The sequence below is a fragment of the Schistocerca nitens genome, chromosome 1 (genome assembly GCF_023898315.1).
Source record: "Schistocerca nitens isolate TAMUIC-IGC-003100 chromosome 1, iqSchNite1.1, whole genome shotgun sequence".
Taxonomy (NCBI): Eukaryota; Metazoa; Arthropoda; class Insecta; order Orthoptera; family Acrididae; genus Schistocerca; species Schistocerca nitens.
The window spans coordinates 1083006459-1083025803 of NC_064614.1; the positions used below are offsets into that span (position 1 = coordinate 1083006459).

Below are 19345 nucleotides of genomic sequence, written 5' to 3' on the forward strand. Positions count from 1 at the left end.
CTGCTTGAGGTAATGTCCAGCAACAAACAGACCATGTATGTGGGGGGGGGGGGGGGGTTGGTATAGGAGGAGGTGGCATCAGTGGTGACAAGCACGGTGAGTGGTGGGAGTGAGATGGGCACAGATTTCAGATGATGTAGGGAATGGTTCATTTCTTTAATATGGGAATGATGTCTTTGTGCTATAAGTTGCAGGTGTTGATCTGTGTTATAAGTTGGAGGTGTTGATCAAGTAAAGTAGATATATGTTTGGTGAGTGCCTTGAAGCCAGCAACTGTGGGACAGCCAGGGTGATTGGGTTTGTGGATCATAGGAAGAAGGTAAAAGGTATGGGTGTGTGGTTTGTGTGAGATAAGAAGTTATAGGAACTGAGGTTTTAGTCCTTGTGAGGGAGCAGAGGTTTTAAGGAGCGACAGTAGGTCAGTTTGTATCACAGGGATGGGATCTTGATGACAGATGCTGTACGTAGTTGTGTCAGACAGCTGGGTAGATCCTCTCTTGCATACTCCTGTTGGTCAAGTACTACAATGGTAGACACTTGTCTGTTGGTCTGCTGGGAGGATAATGGAGTCACCAGTTTCAGGGAACAAAGAGCCTAGATTGCTGCAGAGGAAAGTTTAGGGTCATGTTGTAGGGACCTGAGAAAGGGTTGTTACGCAATGCTGGATGTTAGGAATTCTTGGAAGGTTGTAAAGTGTGATTTTGAGGTAATGATATTGGATCGAGTTAGAATCATGATCAGAACTGTTCAAGGCTGGGTTCAATGTCAGGTTTGCTGTTGGAAAGGTTTTGGGGTTGGACCGCAAAGTGATGTTTCCAGTTGATGTTACATGTGAAGCGAAGCAGGTCTTTCACCAAAGCAGCATGGTTAAGTGAAGGATTGTTGCTGAAAGTGAGACCTTTGGATAATACATATAATTCAGGAGGTTGAGAACATTGCACTGTTGTGATTGGTTCTTGTAACAATGAGTTTTAATTGCTGTGGGAGGCAATAGTGAAGGCCGGGGCATGTTAAGAAGGTTGGCCAAGTTCGTTCGTAGGTGGGGAGCGGTGGTTGACAGCTGGAGAGAGACAGAAACAGAAACACTGTTTTCTGACCTGTCTTAGTAAGTCTTACATGACGTTTTGTCAGTAATCTATGTCTTGCCTATCTTCCACTATTAAGCCGTCAGTTTTTCAAGTCTCGTTTAGTGCAGTCCTTGACAACTATCCAGTAAGTACCCCTTGACCCAGGCTTCTGGGCAACTTTTCTGAACTTTCCCCATTTCCTAAACCTCTCCAATTCAGTTGCCTTCATCCCTCTTCCTTGCCATTCAACCCTTTTGTCACGAGGAGCAACCACTGACTCCTAAAATGTTGCACATTTCTTTAACCTTCATATATGTTTTCTCATGCTGTCACTTGGTGAGTAGATTTTGTCTATCCAATAACGCAATATTTTCAAAAATAGATTATTTTGGCTTGTGTGTTGTTGTTACCTGTGTTGTTTTCCCAACTTTAAATTTTTCCTAACCAAGATAAATTCAGTAGAGAATCATTTTGTGTTGCATTTTTGTTCACAAGTTCTCATCAAATAGTAAGTGCATTGTATTGCGGTTGCTAATGTTACTAATTGCTCATACAGTTGCCCCAGAGATGTATGTGTGGAGTATTCCCCACATAATTGTAATCATGTAATCACTTCATTTTACATGTTGAGTGCCTATCCATAAAGTCAGTTCAAAATGTTATAGTATAGGCACTTTGTTACATACTACCTCAGGCTTACTGGTTCCTTTACAAATAGAGCAGTTGATATAAATTATGTGGTAATTAATCTGAAGGTCATTATTTAAATAAAATGTTTGGAGACATACAAACCATTAAGTTATCGTATTAAGTAGTTCACTGCTACTTAGAACAAAACTGATTGAATATAGTTGTTTTATGTATAGGTTAGGTTTGTACATAATCTTGCACTGTGTACAGCTTGATTTTGAAATACTGCCCTAAATAGTGGTGACGCTTTTTACAATATAGATTGAACAAATTATTTTCAAGCGTCAGAGGAAGCTGATTTATTTGCGAAAAGACAAATAATAACTTTCATAAATTTATCATTTACAGTTTTCTTTCTTGTGATTTACATCAGTTAGTGTACTCTTTACATTTAGATAATGTGTAAAATTATCCTTCCTACACCTTTCGTATAAGTGATTGGTTTAAATAAAAATTAAAGATGTAATGATTAACCTCATTTCTTACACCAGTTTGTTCTCTGTTTCAGTGAAAGAGGAGGGCTGTCACCAAATCTGGATAATGACAGCTCTAAATCTCATAGAGACTCTTTTGAAATTGATTTGGATAGTTGTGCTGATGGAACAAAAGGAGAGCATTTCAGTGAGGATGGTAGGTTTATTTCTCATTTTTTCCCTTTACCGTCTGTAAATAAATGGTTTCTCATCACCTACATCTGTATTTTACCAGCCATCCTTCCCTACTCAGCACATGGGAAGAATGATTGTCAGTAAATCTCCATATGAGCTCTAATTTCCCATTGTGGTAATTTCATGAAACATTTTTGGGAGGAAGTAATATGTTGCACAATTCCAGAGGGTGCGTGTTCGTTGTACATACTGAATATTTGTACTGAGGAAGAATGTGGTTCAATCTGCCATGTATTTAATATATATAATATATGGTTATAATAGAGGGAAACATTCCACGTAGGAAAAATATATCTAAAAACAAAGATGATGTGACTTACCAAATGAAAGTGCTGGCAGGTCGACAGACACACAAACACACACACAAAATTCAAGCTTTCGCAACAAACTGTTGCCTCATCAGGAAAGAGGGAAGGAGAGGGAAAGACGAAAGGATGTGGGTTTTAAGGGAGAGGATAAGGAGTCATTCCAATCCCGGGAGCGGAAAGACTTACCTTAGGGGGAAAAAAGGACAGGTATACACTCGCGCACACACACACACATATCCATCCACACATATACAGACACAAGCAGACAAACTTTAAATATGTCTGCTTGTGTCTGTATATGTGTGGATGGATATGTGTGTGTGTGCGAGTGTATACCTGTCCTTTTTTCCCCCTAAGGTAAGTCTTTCCGCTCCCGGGATTGGAATGACTCCTTATCCTCTCCCTTGAAACCCACATCCTTTCGTCTTTCCCTCTCCTTCCCTCTTTCCTGATGAGGCAACAGTTTGTTGCGAAAGCTTGAATTTTGTGTGTATGTTTGTGTTCGTTTGTGTGTCTGTCGACCTGCCAGCACTTTCATTTGGTAAGTCACATCATCTTTGTTTTTATATATATATTCTTTTTGCAGATGATGACAATGAACGAAATCCCCCCCCCCCTCTCTCTCTCTCTCTCTCTCTCTCTCTCTCTCTCTCTCTCTCTCTCTCTCTGCTGCTGCTGCTGCTCGAAAAGGGGAACAGTAAGGTGCAGAATGTGATAGTGACTGCTTATGGGATACGTTTTTCCAGTTACAAGCAAGGGATGAAGATAATCTAATGTCAAATCCAACTACATGAGTGACAAATTAATTACTAGAGTAATTTCATTATGCACAAATTCACATGTGCATGTGTTGTTTGAATGGATAGTGCAATTTTGTAAAGGAAAACATATTAAGTGAAGAATTTATAACTGATACTCTTTTCCTTTGGAGTCATATTATTAATACACACAGCTTAAATTATAAGGTATTGATTAGAAACAGTTTTTCTTGTCTTCCTGTTCACTCTATTTTTTAGCAGTTGGGAAGTAAAAATATTGTTTCATGGTTCCATTTTCAGATTCGCTATTAAACATAGAAGTTCCAAGTGAATGCCAGCAACAGTTACCACGTACGCCAGCTGGTACTTCTCCCGTGGCTGAATCTACCACAACAAGTGGCAAAAAGCGCCGGAGAAGCAGAAAGCGTTCTGAATGTGGCGAGACAAGCGCAAAGAGGCCAAGGGCAGGCCGCAGTCCTCGTCACAGCATTTCAGTTGCAGTCTCTTCAGATTGGATAGGTGGTAATAGCAGTGCAAGTGATCGTGAAAGAGACAGACGGAACAACCTTAATGGTGGCAGTGATAGTGATGAGCTTTCAGAGAGTTCAGCAAGTGGTATTGCTCCTGACAGCACTGCAGCTACTCGTTCCCCCCGCCCTTCAAAGTACAACTTTTATGTGGAACTTGGTAAGTAATGTTTGCAGTGCTTATTTAGATCATTGTTTGTTTGGTTAACTAATTCAGCTACTCATGATCTGAATCACATAATTGTGTTGACTTTTTGCATCCTTTTTCCTTTAGTCAATACTTCATCATTTGCGGACTCAGTTTTGTTTGTTCTCTCGAGAATATACGTTGTGTTCCTTGTGGTCTGTCATTGGGTAGGGGCACCATTAACTGATCCATCATTGTTCATTATTTGCTGAATGAGATCGTTAAATTTTCAGCAAGTACTAAAAGTGTAAAGCCTTTCATGTTTAGTTTTCAACTAAATGTGTAAAGAGTCAGCTCCTTTTTTATTTCTGTGGGCTTGATGGAGTTCATGATATTTCCATTCAGATGTTACAGTGAAGTTACTGTTGACACACTTTTTATGAAGGTTGGGGTAACAGTGATCTGTAACATGTAAAGTAGCTGACGGTCTGTTTGGTTGTGAATTGGCAAAGTGTGTGGTATGACAATCTTGTGCGCTCATTTTGCGCTCCATAGTTAAGTTTACATTCTGATGAAACTCCTTTCTTCCCTGCTTTGTTTTGTATTTTCAAGTTTTTAATATGTGTGAAGTTGAAGTTGATATTAACAAGAATGTCCCTGCCCAAAAACTATTGTAATGATAATGAGATTGTTGTAAACGTGATTGTATGTTGCCCTTGTCACCATTGCGGCTATACAGTGCTTGTGGATAGGTCCTTTCATAACAGCATCACTGGTCAAAGCTGAAAAGTTGTATAGTATTGTTCACTATTTCCATAAATATTCGTAACACTGCCCTGTCCTTTGTCCAGCTAAAAGTAGAATGTTGCATGTGATGTATTCAGTTTTTGAGGAAATTTAAAAGGTAAAATTTCATTTACGCTTTTCTGATAGCTCCAGAATTGGATGGTTCCCAGCGGATTGCTCTGCTTCAGCAAAAACTTCAGGAGCTGCGGAAGACCTATATGAATGTAAAGGCAGAACTGGCATGTATTGATAGGCGGCGGAAGAAGCTGAGGCGAAGAGAACGGGAAGGTATGTATTGGCTGAGATACAGGTTGATACAAAAGATACCAATATGAACAGTTTGCTTTTGATCAGATATTTTTAGGTAATTTGAGAGAGTTTGTTGTAGGATTTGCTTTTGTAAAACGTTTAAACATAAAACTCTAATGTTGTAAATACAATTTTGTGTTAATAATGTAATAAATGCAAAACTTAGTTGCTGTTTGCCACAATGTTTCTTAATTACTGCCAATAAATTTCTTCAACTGTTAATAAATCAGTAAGTAAAACTTCACGGAGACAGAATGGCTGGCTCCTACTTATCTCCAACAATTACAATTATGTCATTCTGTCTCCTTGAAATTTTACATGTTGTCTCAAGTGACTTTTTCTTTGGAATAATAAATAACTCTGTACTTAACATGTTTCAGCAGGGAACAGCCTTTTATTTTTTTACATTTTTGGATCTAAACACTTCACACACAAAAACAATGACATCAGTGTAAACTGGAGCAACATTTGTTAAAGAAATTTGATGGTTAATTAATTGAAACATTTGACTGCAATACCTGTAATATAATTCGTCAAAAAGAAATAAAATCCACAAGATGTGAAGCAGATTTATTTTCACTTAGATTTTGATCCTTCCACCTGTACCTTCTAGAGATTGTCCAGTTGGTGGGTTGAAAGCTGAAACACTTCAGACAATTTTTTATTTTTTAACTCCTCATGTTACTGAAATTGTATCAACAGATTTTTAACTTCATTTATCTTAAACTATTCTCCTTTCCAGTGATTGAGCTACAGGAAATAAAAAATCATACTTTAGAAATTTTGAGACTTGAGTAACTGCCCTGTTCATCTCTACATTGCTGCTGCTTTGAATCAGTTATTGAAAAAGTGTCTGCAGCATAATTCAGATCCTACAAAAATGACAAAATGAGCTCTCATCAAACTATTGAAGATGGGTTCAGCATTGGTTGAAGACAGAAGGGATGTTTTTATAATAAAAAAAAAAAAACTATTTCTTGTTAACAGTACTTGGTTACACGCGATGGAGTTTCATGTAATGCATATTGATGGAGCAGTGAGAACCTGCATTAATAGTAATTTCATTGTTTATTTTGGTGGGTACAGTGTCATGAAGTGTAGATATTAATGTATTTCACATTATATGAATCATTTGAGAGTTTGTATTGTTCATCCGAGTAACTCTATTCTGACCTTTGATAGTTTCGCAATATAGTGATCACAGAGTCTGTAAATCATTCTGGCAAGAGAGAACAACCTGCAGACAGTTCTTGTTTTTATTTTTCCTTGAAATGGGAAAAAATCAGTTCCATTGTGTGATCATGTGTGTGGGTTGATGTGGAGGAATGTTTGCATGCAACTTAAATGCTGCTCAGACAGTGGGAAAAATGTATTAAAGTATAACGTTGGTGGAATAATAGCAGAAAGTGGAGTAAAAAAGTTTGTCACAATAGCAATGTTATTTTTGTAGTAAATAAGACATCATCTTAAAATAAATATTAACACCCTGCTGCTAATGGATTAAGTTGTTGCTACATTACTGAATAGGAATTGTGTACGTCACTCAACAACTGGACACTTTACATTCTTTGCTTATCAAATCAGATTAACAGTTTATTGAATGACTGGAAATTTTCTTTCCAGAAAAAGCTGCAAAACAGGAAGTCACTTGCTCATGACGACAGCAGGAATGCTCTTCAAGTCTGAACTGCCCGAGTGAAATGAAATAGTTTTCTATTTTGTGTATGTATATATTATACATAGACATTATACAAAGTAAAAACATATTTTCTTGGCAAATGTACAAAGTTAGTTTCTCAAACATTTACTAATGTTTTGATGTCTCTAACCATTAATGATTCTTTTTTTAAACTGTTGAGATGTGGAGTTCCATTAAAGCAATATTTTACTCATATTGCTGCAGTTGTGAATGTATGTTGTATTATATGATGATATTTTTAACTGAAAGAAAACCATTTCCAACAAGCTCTTTGTTAGAGAAAATAGATTGTAAAGTTTACACTCAGATTTAGTTTTATATGCTGAATTCATTACTGTCTGTAATTTTAAATTAAGTGCAAAATCATCGGGCACCGATAAGAGTGAATGGGAAAAAGTTGAAAGTTAGAGAGTTTTTATATGAAAAAGAAAATATATGTATACATATATTTATATTTTTATGTAATGCTGACAATTCTCCATTGTGAATGGCACAAAAATGATTGTATTTATTTGCAGTTCCTTTAAATGTTCTTTCGTATCTCACGTTCATTATTTTACAGTGTACAGTTTGAATCATGACCTTTGTACAGTATCATGTAATTATAACAGTATATTTTATTTTTAAAATAATTAACAATTAAGCAAATATTTTGTGAAAATTTATTCTTGTTTGTATCAGTTTTGTCTTTGTTGCTTCCTTCCAATCTTTCTTTCTGTCTTTCTTTTATCTTTTTGAATGTACTGACAGTATTGCAGCAATTCATGTACTGTAGTTTTATTGACATTATAATTTGAAATAGAACAACTTTTACATTTCATGTGTGTAAACTTTTACTTTATTGTAAGCAGCTGAATATTTCCATTGAGATCAGTCATAATTCACTCCATATTGGAAAAAAAAGCTAATACAACTACCATGTAAAGAACTTTTTTTTCATATAGTCGTATAAACAATAAAACCAACAGGTTACATTCGCCAGCTCTGTACAGTTTTGCTCCCACTGTTCTCCAGATTACAGTCCCACTTGTTGGGTCATCCTGCTACCTTCTACATCTGGTGCTTTGATGTGATTATTAGATCATGCTACATACTTAATTCCAAATAAGGTAATGAAAGAACAGTTCGTGAAATATAAACACTGTAAGGAGTGAAAGTAGCAACTTACTGAAAGCATGTTCATGTGCACACTCTAGCTCTGAAGAGTTCTTTGTGTGAAATGCTAGCAATATTTTCAGTCTTGTTTATGTTCGTGTTAAAAGATTTCAGCTTTGTTTATATGCTCATTAAAAGATTATCCCATGTCACATTTATATCTCCACATATCCATCCTCTGCTGCTGTCTCATGTTCTACATCTTTTCTCCCTATTATTTGTCCATCCATCCATCCTCCTCCCTATATGTTCTTTCTCACTTAGCCTCTTTTCAACTCAGAACATCAACTATTCAATGAGTTGTTATCATTACTCAATCCATAATTTATGTAATTGGTTCTGATTTATGTGTTGTCTGCTTCCATTGAATCTGGTCCTCAGTTTGGTGTTGTGCAGTACAGACGTACTTTGAACTGATACTTTAACAAACAATTTTACTTTAGCCCCATATTGCAGAACAATACTGCAGCAATAAAACACAAACGAGGAGGGAAAAAACCAAAATGAAATTTAAGTTGCAAAGGAAATGCGCCATTTATGACAACAAAACATCATGCACACACAAGCATCTGCCAACAGAAAAATGTGCCAAAGGCTTTAGAACGAGGACTATGCAAGACTTCTAACAACAAACTGCTTCCAATGAACACGATGTCACAGCAGTTCACATTAGGTTTGTTTGAGCAGTTGCCAGCAGGTTCAGCCACATGCGCAGCTGAGTCGCATATGGCAGTACCTAGTCCCATTTCTGCCTACTTGAAGTGTGTCGGTTAGCTGTATCAGTAGTAGCAACAAGCAGCCAGATGCTACTCAGAAAAATTTTCCTTGTGTGCCTAAGCTGCCAGATTCACGTATGTGCAGAGCAGACGGAGTTGTAGTGGGGAGAAGGGTAGTCTCCACGTGCCCCGTGTTTAAGTTTAGTGGGTTTGCTAGTTCCCTCTTCATTTACAGCTCTCACGTCAAATGAAAACAAAATGGATTTCTGTGGCCGGGAGCTATAAAGTGAATTACAATAGTCAAATAATTATGGAAGGCTAAAATATATTATTAGTTTTGGTTTTATGATTTTTATTTTGTTTCAAAGTTTTTAGCAGTCAGGTATTGCCTTGCAGAACAGTGAAGTTATTTTTGTTAATTTTCTGAAGAAAAGTTGGCTTTTATTAATCTTTTCTGCAGAGACTGTCAGTTTATTTGATACACTGTTGGCTAGAATCAACTGTTTGCTGAATTTCAAGTGCACATTTTTATCTTCTGACACGTATGGCATTATGCCATAATAAGGAACCAAACACGAGATACTACAGTAGTGGTACTCCAAGAAAATTTGCATCCCAAAAACCACACTGAAAAGCGTAATATGTTGGGGCCCACTATGTCATGAACCTGGACATACAAATGTGTACTTTGAGCTCAGTTATGCATTTTAGTATGGTTTACAAAGTTCCGATGCTTTTGAGGTATCCTCTGATGTCATGTTGTTGTTTTTGTGACATAATTGAAGACCTTATGGTATAAACATACGAACATATGGGCTTCCGAACTCAGCAGCGCATGCACAGTAATGTTTTCTGGCGCGCTCTGACAACTGCTGAAACGAATTCTAACAGGTTGCAGGAAAATATTGGGAATGTTGGTATGAAAAGTGCTACTTCCAAAGTAAATTTCATTTTACACAAGATGAATTATGTTACATGTGCGAATGTACTTTAAATTTCTTAAATCACAGAGCATTTGATTTTCATTTAAAACTTAACACTGAGAACCAGACAATTAGAAGACGACCAGACATGTATGTTGTCATTTAAAATTTTAGTGGCATATTAGTTTAATGTGTGAAGTGGACCACATGGGAAGAAGAAGAAGAAGAAGGAAAAAAAAAAAAAAAGAGACCAATATTATATGTGAAAGCCGAGCTTTTCTTGTGGCAACACTGTGTATATTAATTTAAACCATTAACTTTACTTTTCCTATTTGTGTGTGCACGCTGCTTAACAGCATTTCACCCCTCCCCCCAACCTCCACCTCCTGGTTTGTTTTCTAAAGTGCCGGAAGATTCTACACCTGTGTATAAAACCTTAACCACTCAAAGTATTGATAAGTTTTGCAGTTCCAAGGGAATATGTACTGTCACTTCACAGAATCCAGGAATTTATTTATTGATTTTTTTTTTTTTTTTTCCTTTTCGGTGTAGAGGTAAGGAAAATCATCTCAGAAATCTAAAGGTGTTGGAAGTAACAGTGACTAGTATGAAAACCTCAAATTCCTTAGTATTAATGTGTAGTTGCTGCTAATCACTGGCCAAAGAAGAGATAATCAAAAGAAATGCCAGAGCAAATGGAAATGAAAGGAAAACAACAAGAGAGAGAACTGCTGTTAGAATGCATAAAATAAATATAAAAGGTGGTGAAGAAAGGCTGTGGGAGAGAATGCTGATACAACAGTGGAAGAAACTGGTGCAAATTAATAACAGATGGGCAGCAAGGGCCAAGTGTATGTTGATGGGCCATTTATTTTCTCCATTGTTTGGAAACACTTTAGTTTGCAGCAGTGATGAGGTGAACAGTAAAACAAATTGTGGTGTTTGTCAGGCCCATAGCACCCCTTCAAATGGACAACAGTTGTTGCTGGCATAGGCAGTTCATTCACAGTCAGCCTTTGATACTTTCAAAATGTTTAGGCATTGTTGACACTAGCTTTAACACTGTTTTGATAGTTAGAGGCTGTGAACATTTTCTCGTTTGACCTGCTCATTTACTGTGTGATGTGCATAAGATAAAACCAGTACCAGTTAGAAATAATTCTTCAAAGTGTTTTCTGCAATGGTAAGCTAGATTCATGACTATTAAATACACAGTAATCAAAGAATGGAACACAACAAACTTCTTTTTTTTCCCTTGTCTGTTATGTTCTCCTCCAGAATGGTTCATGTATTGACACGTGACTAGACACCTTGTGTTTGTACTTGCTATACTGTTGCAGGAAGCCTTCATAATTTTGAGCTCATTTGTGTTTTAGACATCAATGTATAAATAATTTGTTGTGAGTATAAGACCACTCAGAGACAATGAAAGGAGGGAGGGAAGGTTGGGGTAGATGTTATTCTCAGAACAACATGTGATTGTCAGGTATGTATCCCTCAAGATCTCAAGGAAATGCAGAAATTTGTTCATTTATGTCAATTCAAAAAAGAAAACAAATTAGCTAATGCTTTTAGCATTCGTGCACCAATAGTCTAACATTTCAGTTTACAACATACACTCCTGGAAATGGAAAAAAGAACACATTGACATCGGTGTGTCAGACCCACCATACTTGCTCCGGACACTGCGAGAGGGCTGTACAAGCAATGATCACACGCACGGCACAGCGGACACACCAGGAACCGCGGTGTTGGCCGTCGAATGGCGCTAGCTGCGCAGCATTTGTGCACCGCCGCCGTCAGTGTCAGCCAGTTTGCCGTGGCATACGGAGCTCCATCGCAGTCTTTAACACTGGTAGCATGCCGCGACAGCGTGGACGTGAACCGTATGTGCAGTTGACGGACTTTGAGCGAGGGCGTATAGTGGGCATGCGGGAGGCCGGGTGGACGTACCGCCGAATTGCTCAACACGTGGGGCGTGAGGTCTCCACAGTACATCGATGTTGTCGCCAGTGGTCGGCGGAAGGTGCACGTGCCCGTCGACCTGGGACCGGACCGCAGCGACGCACGGATGCACGCCAAGACCGTGGGATCCTACGCAGTGCTGTAGGGGACCGCACCGCCACTTCCTAGCAAATTAGGGACACTGTTACTCCTGGGGTATCGGCGAGGACCATTCGCAACCGTCTCCATGAAGCTGGGCTACGGTCCCGCACACCGTTAGGCCGTCTTCCGCTCACGCCCCAACATCGTGCAGCCCGCCTCCAGTGGTGTCGCGACAGGCGTGAATGGAGGGACGAATGGAGACGTGTCGTCTTCAGCGATGAGAGTCGCTTCTGCCTTGGTGCCAATGATGGTCGTATGCGTGTTTGGCGCCGTGCAGGTGAGCGCCACAATCAGGACTGCATACGACCGAGGCACACAGGGCCAACACCCGGCATCATGGTGTGGGGAGCGATCTCCTACACTGGCCGTACACCACTGGTGATCGTCGAGGGGACACTGAATAGTGCACGGTACATCCAAACCGTCATCGAACCCATCGTTCTACCATTCCTAGACCGGCAAGGGAACTTGCTGTTCCAACAGGACAATGCACGTCCGCATGTATCCCGTGCCACCCAACGTGCTCTAGAAGGTGTAAGTCAACTACCCTGGCCAGCAAGATCTCCGGATCTGTCCCCCATTGAGCATGTTTGGGACTGGATGAAGCGTCGTCTCACGCGGTCTGCACGTCCAGCACGAACGCTGGTCCAACTGAGGCGCCAGGTGGAAATGGCATGGCAAGCCGTTCCACAGGACTACATCCAGCATCTCTACGATCGTCTCCATGGGAGAATAGCAGCCTGCATTGCTGCGAAAGGTGGATATACACTGTACTAGTGCCGACATTGTGCATGCTCTGTTGCCTGTGTCTATGTGCCTGTGGTTCTGTCAGTGTGATCATGTGATGTATCTGACCCCAGGAATGTGTCAATAAAGTTTCCCCTTCCTGGGACAATGAATTCACGGTGTTCTTATTTCAATTTCCAGGAGTGTAGAAGATGGCTTTGTCCTTCTCACATTCAAGGAAGGCCAAATGAAGAGAATCTGAGAACAAGTATATGATCTACAGGAAATCGCCACAAAAGTAAAAAAGTTAATAAACATAATTGTTTTACATATATTGCTACCTCTTTTAAGCCACATTGCCAAGAAAAATCCTAGTTATATACAGCTAACATGTTGCTACCTTTGTGAAAGAAGTCTGTAAGAAGTTGTTTTAGTAGTTAATAGGATGTGACTTCTGCCAAGAGCAACGTTATTTTGTGAGCACTGTAAGGAATAGACTTAGTTGATTTTTACAAAATTAGTGATTGCCAAGCAGCATGTCAATTGTAGATTAAAATAATCTTCATTACATTGGGTATGATCCCAGTGAGAGATGAAAAGTTACCTTCAAGTACATGGTGTACATTTTAACACCAATCACTTTGAAAATTTGAATTTGATTAAGCAAATCCGAAATGTCAGTGGTATGAAATTATAAAGCTGCTGAAACCTTGCCACAGATAATGTGATTGTCCATAAAGAGAAAGTTGCCATCACCTAAAAAATAAAACATAGCTAAGTACAGTTATATCTCAGGAAGAAAGAGAAGAGTAGAGCAAATTAAGATTTGATGCAATAGTATAGTGTGAAGAGAGGAAAGGGTAGCTATAACTTAATAACAACAACTTCAAAATAATGTGCAATAAGTCTTGAATTGTCTGATAAATCAGATGTTTTGTATTTTATGATCACAGCGCTAAGCAGGTATTAAATATTCAAAAATTAGGTAGAAAAAGGAGTCAGTTTAACATAATGCTTCAGAGTGAACCATCACTGACCATGCTTTCATGAACTTCCAAGCACACTTACAGTTGTGTGGTGATTAAATGAAAAGTATACAAAAAGATTTTGGAATTACTCTTCAGTCCAGGTAAAGAGTCTTTTCATCCACCACAAAAGAATGTGAACAAGTTAGAAGTTTTCCAGTAATAATTTAACTCTGTTAAGAGAAAAGCAAAGTGAAGGCAGCAATGAAACTGGCTGTATTTTTGCAGCAGAAAGATGACATGTACGAAGGAATTTACCACTGGAGTTTTGTTGGGTTTGGTTGCTGGGGTTCTGCCAAAGAGCAATTGTCATTGTTTATGGGTAAGTTTATCATGTATTAGAACCAACTGAGTGGTAATCTGTATCAATTAATTCAGATGTTTTTGGAGTCTCAAGAGCTCACTTTGAGAATAGCTCTGGACAGCTACAATATAATTACTCTATGTAATTAGAGGACAGTGCATGAGCTCTGGAGAATCACTTCATAAACTCAGCTAGAGATGGAGCATCCATTGTTGCCATGGCCATATTCTTACTCTGTCCATCTGATGTTCAAAGGTCAAATGGTTTCTTGCCGTAGATGGAAAATTTCAGTGCAAGAGTTAAGGTGTCCAAATGTTTGGTATTAGTGTGCACTATTTGGGAAATGTTTATTAGGTTATAGCAGCAGGCAGACAGTACATGGCAAATAATGATGCAAAGGCAATATAAATGTCGTAGGCTAATGTTTCGTACTGTCTAAGATAGGCCTGGCAAAGCATGGCTCACAAGCCATTCCCTCCCAGCACGTGCTTCCCTCTCCAGCTCTATTTGCACCGTGTGGTCATGGCCACGCCACAGCATATGATGTACTTGTTTATCTGCAGTCACAAGGGGTAGCATCTTCCTTTGACCACTTCCTCAAAGCATACTGGTATGCTCTTGCACCTTGACAGGCATTGGTTGCGCTTGGCAATTTATTCCAATTTGCTCTCAATATCTGTCTACTGCTCAGGCTGTCGTTTTAATTGCTACTGTGGCTATTACTCTGGTTTCAATTCTGGTTATTATTGTGGCTGTTACGGCTTTTGTAAATGTCACAAAAAAACCTAGAATCTGTGTTTCAATGATGAGTGGAGTTTTAAGTTCGGTAAACAATTTTGATGAAAAATCCAAACATTTAATGTGGAAAAAGTGCTTAAGTCAAAACAAAGGTAGTAATATTGCTTGACATTTCTCTTCATGCAGTGAAGGAACACTCAGACGTTAGCATCATGATGAATGATGTGCTTTAGTGTACAAGTTAAAAAATTGAAACAAAGGTTCGCAGAACAATCAAGTCTTAGAAAAAAGTGTTTGACTGCACATGTGTGGTATGCTTAATATTCAGAAGAGATCAGATATGCATCGATAATGGTACTCATGAAACATTGTGCAATAGGCATGGCAAAAGCGTTTGGTTACAATGATGCTAATTTTTAAGAATAGCTGCTTTGTAACCTAACACTGTAAAAGGTCTACTTCTTATTTGGGTCATAGCAAGGAACTAAACAATTTAATTGTAAACTGCCGGCAGAGAGTACTGATCAGACCGACCTTGGTCAACAATTAATATTTATTCACATAATAATAGACTACTTTTCTGTGCACAAAGAATTAATTCCTTTACTTCTATTGCTAGGATCAGCCGCTTTGGATATTTTTAACACTGTTAAAAAGTATGTTGACAAAATTAGTGGTTTTCAAAATTGGTTTGCAGTTTGTAGGGGTAATGTAGCAGCTGTGATCCATAGCATAAATAGCTTCATTGGCCAGTTATAAAAAAATGGAATAAATATTTTAACTTTTCATTGAATTATTCATGAGGAAACACTGTGAGAAAAGTGTTAGAATGCATAGCATGCTGAGGAAATGCATCACAATTTCATCTAAAGTTTAAGCAGTTCTTGGTAGAAGGTAACACAATAGCGGAGATAGAATTCTGCATTCCAAAAATCATTGGTGGAGTGTAGGAAACAGTTTAGTTTTTCCCCCTTAGAAGATTTCAAGTTTTTGAATAAAAAGATAAAATCGGATGCTTCGGAATTTGAAAATAAACTGAAGGGCTTACTTTTCATTTTCATCATTAACATTTCTAACAGATGTTATAGATCACTTAACTAATTTGAATTTACATTTGCTTATAGGGAGTAGGCAGGGCTTGCAATACGAGACGACTGACTGTCATCATTGCAATTGGCTGTGGCTGCGTCTGTGGTGAGGAAATGACAGCAGCTCATGAGTCGAGTTGGAAGGGAAATGAAGAATGATACGCAAGCTATACTTTGCCATGCCTGGTCTAGATGGCATGTATATTTAGATCAAATGCATACTCTTGCAATGGGTGTTAAATACTGGGAGCTTTTGCAAATACACTACTGGTCATTAAAATTGCTACACCAAGAAGAAATGTAGACGATAAACGGGTATTCATTGGACAAATATATTATACTAGAACTGACATGTGATTACATTTTCACGCAATTTGGGTGCATAGAACCTGAGAAATCAGTACCCAGAACAACCACCTCTGGCCATAATAACGACCTTCATATGCCTGGGCATTGAGTCAAACAGAGCTTGGATGGCGTGTACAGTTACAGCTACCCATGCAGCTTCAACATGATACCACAGTTCATCAAGAGTAGTGACTGGCGTATTGTGATGAGCCAGTTGCTCGGCCACCATTGACCAGACGTTTTCAATTGGTGAGCAATCTGGAGAATGTGCTGGCCAGGGCAGCAGTCGAACATTTTCTGTATCCAGAAAGGCCCGTACAGGAACTGCAACATGCGGTCGTGAATTATCCTGCTGAAACGTAGGGTTTCGCAGGGATCGAATGAAGGGTAGAGCCACAGGTCGTAACACATCTGAAGTGTAACGTCCACTGTTCAAAGTGCCGTCAATGCGAACAAGAGGTGACCGAAACGTGTAATCAATGGCACCCCATACCATCATGCCGGGTGATACGCCAATATGGCGATAACGAATACACGCTTCCAATGTGTGTTCACCGCGATGTCACCAAAAACGGATGTGACCATCATGATGCTGTAAACAGAACCTGGATTCATCCGAAAAAATGATGTTTTGCCTTTCGTGCACCCAGGTTTGTCGTTGAGTACACCATCGCAGGTGCTCCTGTCTGTGATGCAGCGTCCAGGGTAACCGCAGCCATGGTCTTCAAGCTGATAGTCCATGCTGCTGCAAACATCGTAGAATTGTTAGTGCAGATGGTTGTCTTGCAAACGTCCCCATTTGTTGACTCAGGGATCGAGACGTGGCTGCACGATCCGTTACAGCCATGCGGATAAGATGCCTGTCATCTCGACTGCTAGTGATATGAGGCCATTGGGATCCAGCATGGCATTCCATATTACCCTCCTGAACCCACCGATTGCATATTCTGCTGACAGTCATTGGTTCTCGACCAACGTGAGCAGCAGTGTCGCGATATCATAAACCGCAATCGCGATAGGCTACAATCCGACCTTTATCAAAGTCGGAAACGTGATGGTAAGCATGTCTCCTCCTTACACGAGGCATCACAACAATGTTTCACCAAGCAACACTGGTCAACTGCTGTTTATGTATGAGAAATCGGTGGGAAACTTTCCTCGTGTCAGCACGTTGTAGGTGTCGCCACCGGTGCCAACCTTGTGTGAATGCTCTGAAAAGCTAATCATCTGCATATCACAGCATCTTCTTCCTGTCGGTTAAATTTCACGTCTGTAGCACGTCATCTTCATGGTGTAGAAATTTTAATGGCCAGTAGTGTATGTTTGACGATGATAGCCATATGTAACAGTAATAGCCTGTTAAAGCAAACACTCCTCCATACAGTGTCATCAGTCAAGTGTTGCACTACATTTGTACATGGAGATTAATTTCAGATTATGTAACGTAAAACCCCTGAATCCTTGCTTAAAAAATAAACCTGACCTTGAAAGAAGGAGAGGGGAATATTAAGACAAGGCTGGAGGTCGGTGTGGAACTGAGCTAGCAGAGATTAAGTTCAGTTGGTTTGTGGGATCAAAGGTCGTAGTGTTGAACAATATCATCTTTGCAATTTAGAGTAGATGATACTGACAGGAAGGATCCAAAAGGCAATGATTGTGTCAGCTGCTGAAGTTAACAATGCTTTTCTCAGGAGCATGTTCTACCACTGCTTTGTGCTGAAAGACCCAGCTGTGCGATCCTCCTCCTCAATGCTACTTTCACTGAATTGTCTAGATTGAAATTGTCCTTACAAAATAACCTTCAGTCCCACAGTCCTCCTGGCTTCAATCTCTGCAAACCCCTCTCCCATACTTGACTCCACTCCTCTCTCCATGTCTTCTATTCCCTCATATCCACATTGTTCTTTTGATACTTCCACCCATTAATATACACCCACATTGTTCTCCTTGTTGTCTCTTCCAGTGCTCTGTCCATATTTCCTCTCCAAACACCTATTTCATTGCATTCTCCAATCTGCAACAAGGTGAGCTTGCCAGCACCACATTATAAATAAAATAAAAAAGAATTTCACCAACAAATGATGTATGATGGCAGATAGGCTATGATTTGATAATCAAGAGGAGCCTGCAGTTGAAAAGATACCACTTCTGGGTATCCACAATTTCCCAAAACAATTTGTAATAAATACTTTAATAGTTCCTTTACTCAGTTAATGTTAACAAAGGGATATACTTGAAAGGAGAGACAGTATATTTTTGTTTATTATTGCAAAATCGATTTTCTGTCACTTAGTGACCATCTTCAGTGCTGTAATATATAACTTAAATTAGTAAGCACTGGTGTCAATAAGCTTACAGCGATCTATGTGATCGCCGTAAGCTTATTGACACCAGTGCTTACTAATTTAAGTTATATATTACAGCACTGAAGATGGTCACTAAGTGACAGAAAATCGATTTTGCGATAATAAACAAAAATATACGACCAATGCTGTCTCTCCTTTCAAGTATACCCATTATCTGGTCGTAGTGCACAGGACACTATGGAGTCGCCAATCAATTAACAAAGGGAGTCGGTGTGTCACAAAACATTACTTCATACTGCTGTTTGTAACCCATAAGCTGTTACAACAATGGTTGTCTGAAGATTCATTTACTCCTATTTTTTCCTCCTACTTTTACCAAGTGCAGTGGCATAATAATTAAGGGACTAGTCTTCAGTCCAGGAGGAGAAGGGTTCAAATCCCTACTTGGCCATCCAGATTTATGTTTCCTGTGGTTTTCCTAAATAGCTCCAAGCAAACACTGGGTAGTTTCTCCCATGAAGACATAGCCATTTTCCTTCTCCATCCTTCAATCAGAGCTTGTTCTTGTTATCAATGGAATGTTAAATTTTAACCTACCCAACTTATTTCTGCTTTGATTTTCTATTGTTATGTTTATTTGCAACAATTCCAAAGTGTGTCATTGTTAGCATTCTTTGCTTCTCAGGAGTTCACTACTGTACAACCATTGCAACGTGCAAAGAAGTTTTGGAAGACACAGGAAATTGTCTGAGCTGGATTGTTTGTGTAAGCAACAGCGAATGGTAAGTTCATATATAACCTAATTTTCTCAGGAAATTAGTGATGTAAATCAATAAACTGAACTCAAAGTTGGACATCGGTACTGCTTGAAAATGAAACCAGAGTGGCATGGAACTGTGGCAATACTGAGGTGTTTCCATAGAAACATAAACAAATCAGTCATGGCAGATGCATAAAGCAGTCATTCAAAG

General features: G+C 39.1%; 1 protein-coding gene across 2 annotated transcripts in view; it reads left to right on the plus strand.

Annotated features, from left to right (window-relative positions):
* Nucleotides 1-7757, plus strand: part of LOC126198471 (AT-rich interactive domain-containing protein 4B-like) — a 159032-nt gene extending 151275 nt beyond the window's left edge. For both annotated transcript variants that reach the window (XM_049934821.1, XM_049934831.1), the window contains 4 exons: nucleotides 2266-2387; nucleotides 3792-4178; nucleotides 5079-5219; nucleotides 6864-7757. In XM_049934821.1, the coding sequence (XP_049790778.1) occupies nucleotides 2266-2387; nucleotides 3792-4178; nucleotides 5079-5219; nucleotides 6864-6898 (685 nt within the window). In that variant the 3' untranslated portion in view covers nucleotides 6899-7757. The remainder of the gene's footprint in view (nucleotides 1-2265; nucleotides 2388-3791; nucleotides 4179-5078; nucleotides 5220-6863) is intronic.
* Nucleotides 7758-19345: the final 11588 nt, after the last annotated feature.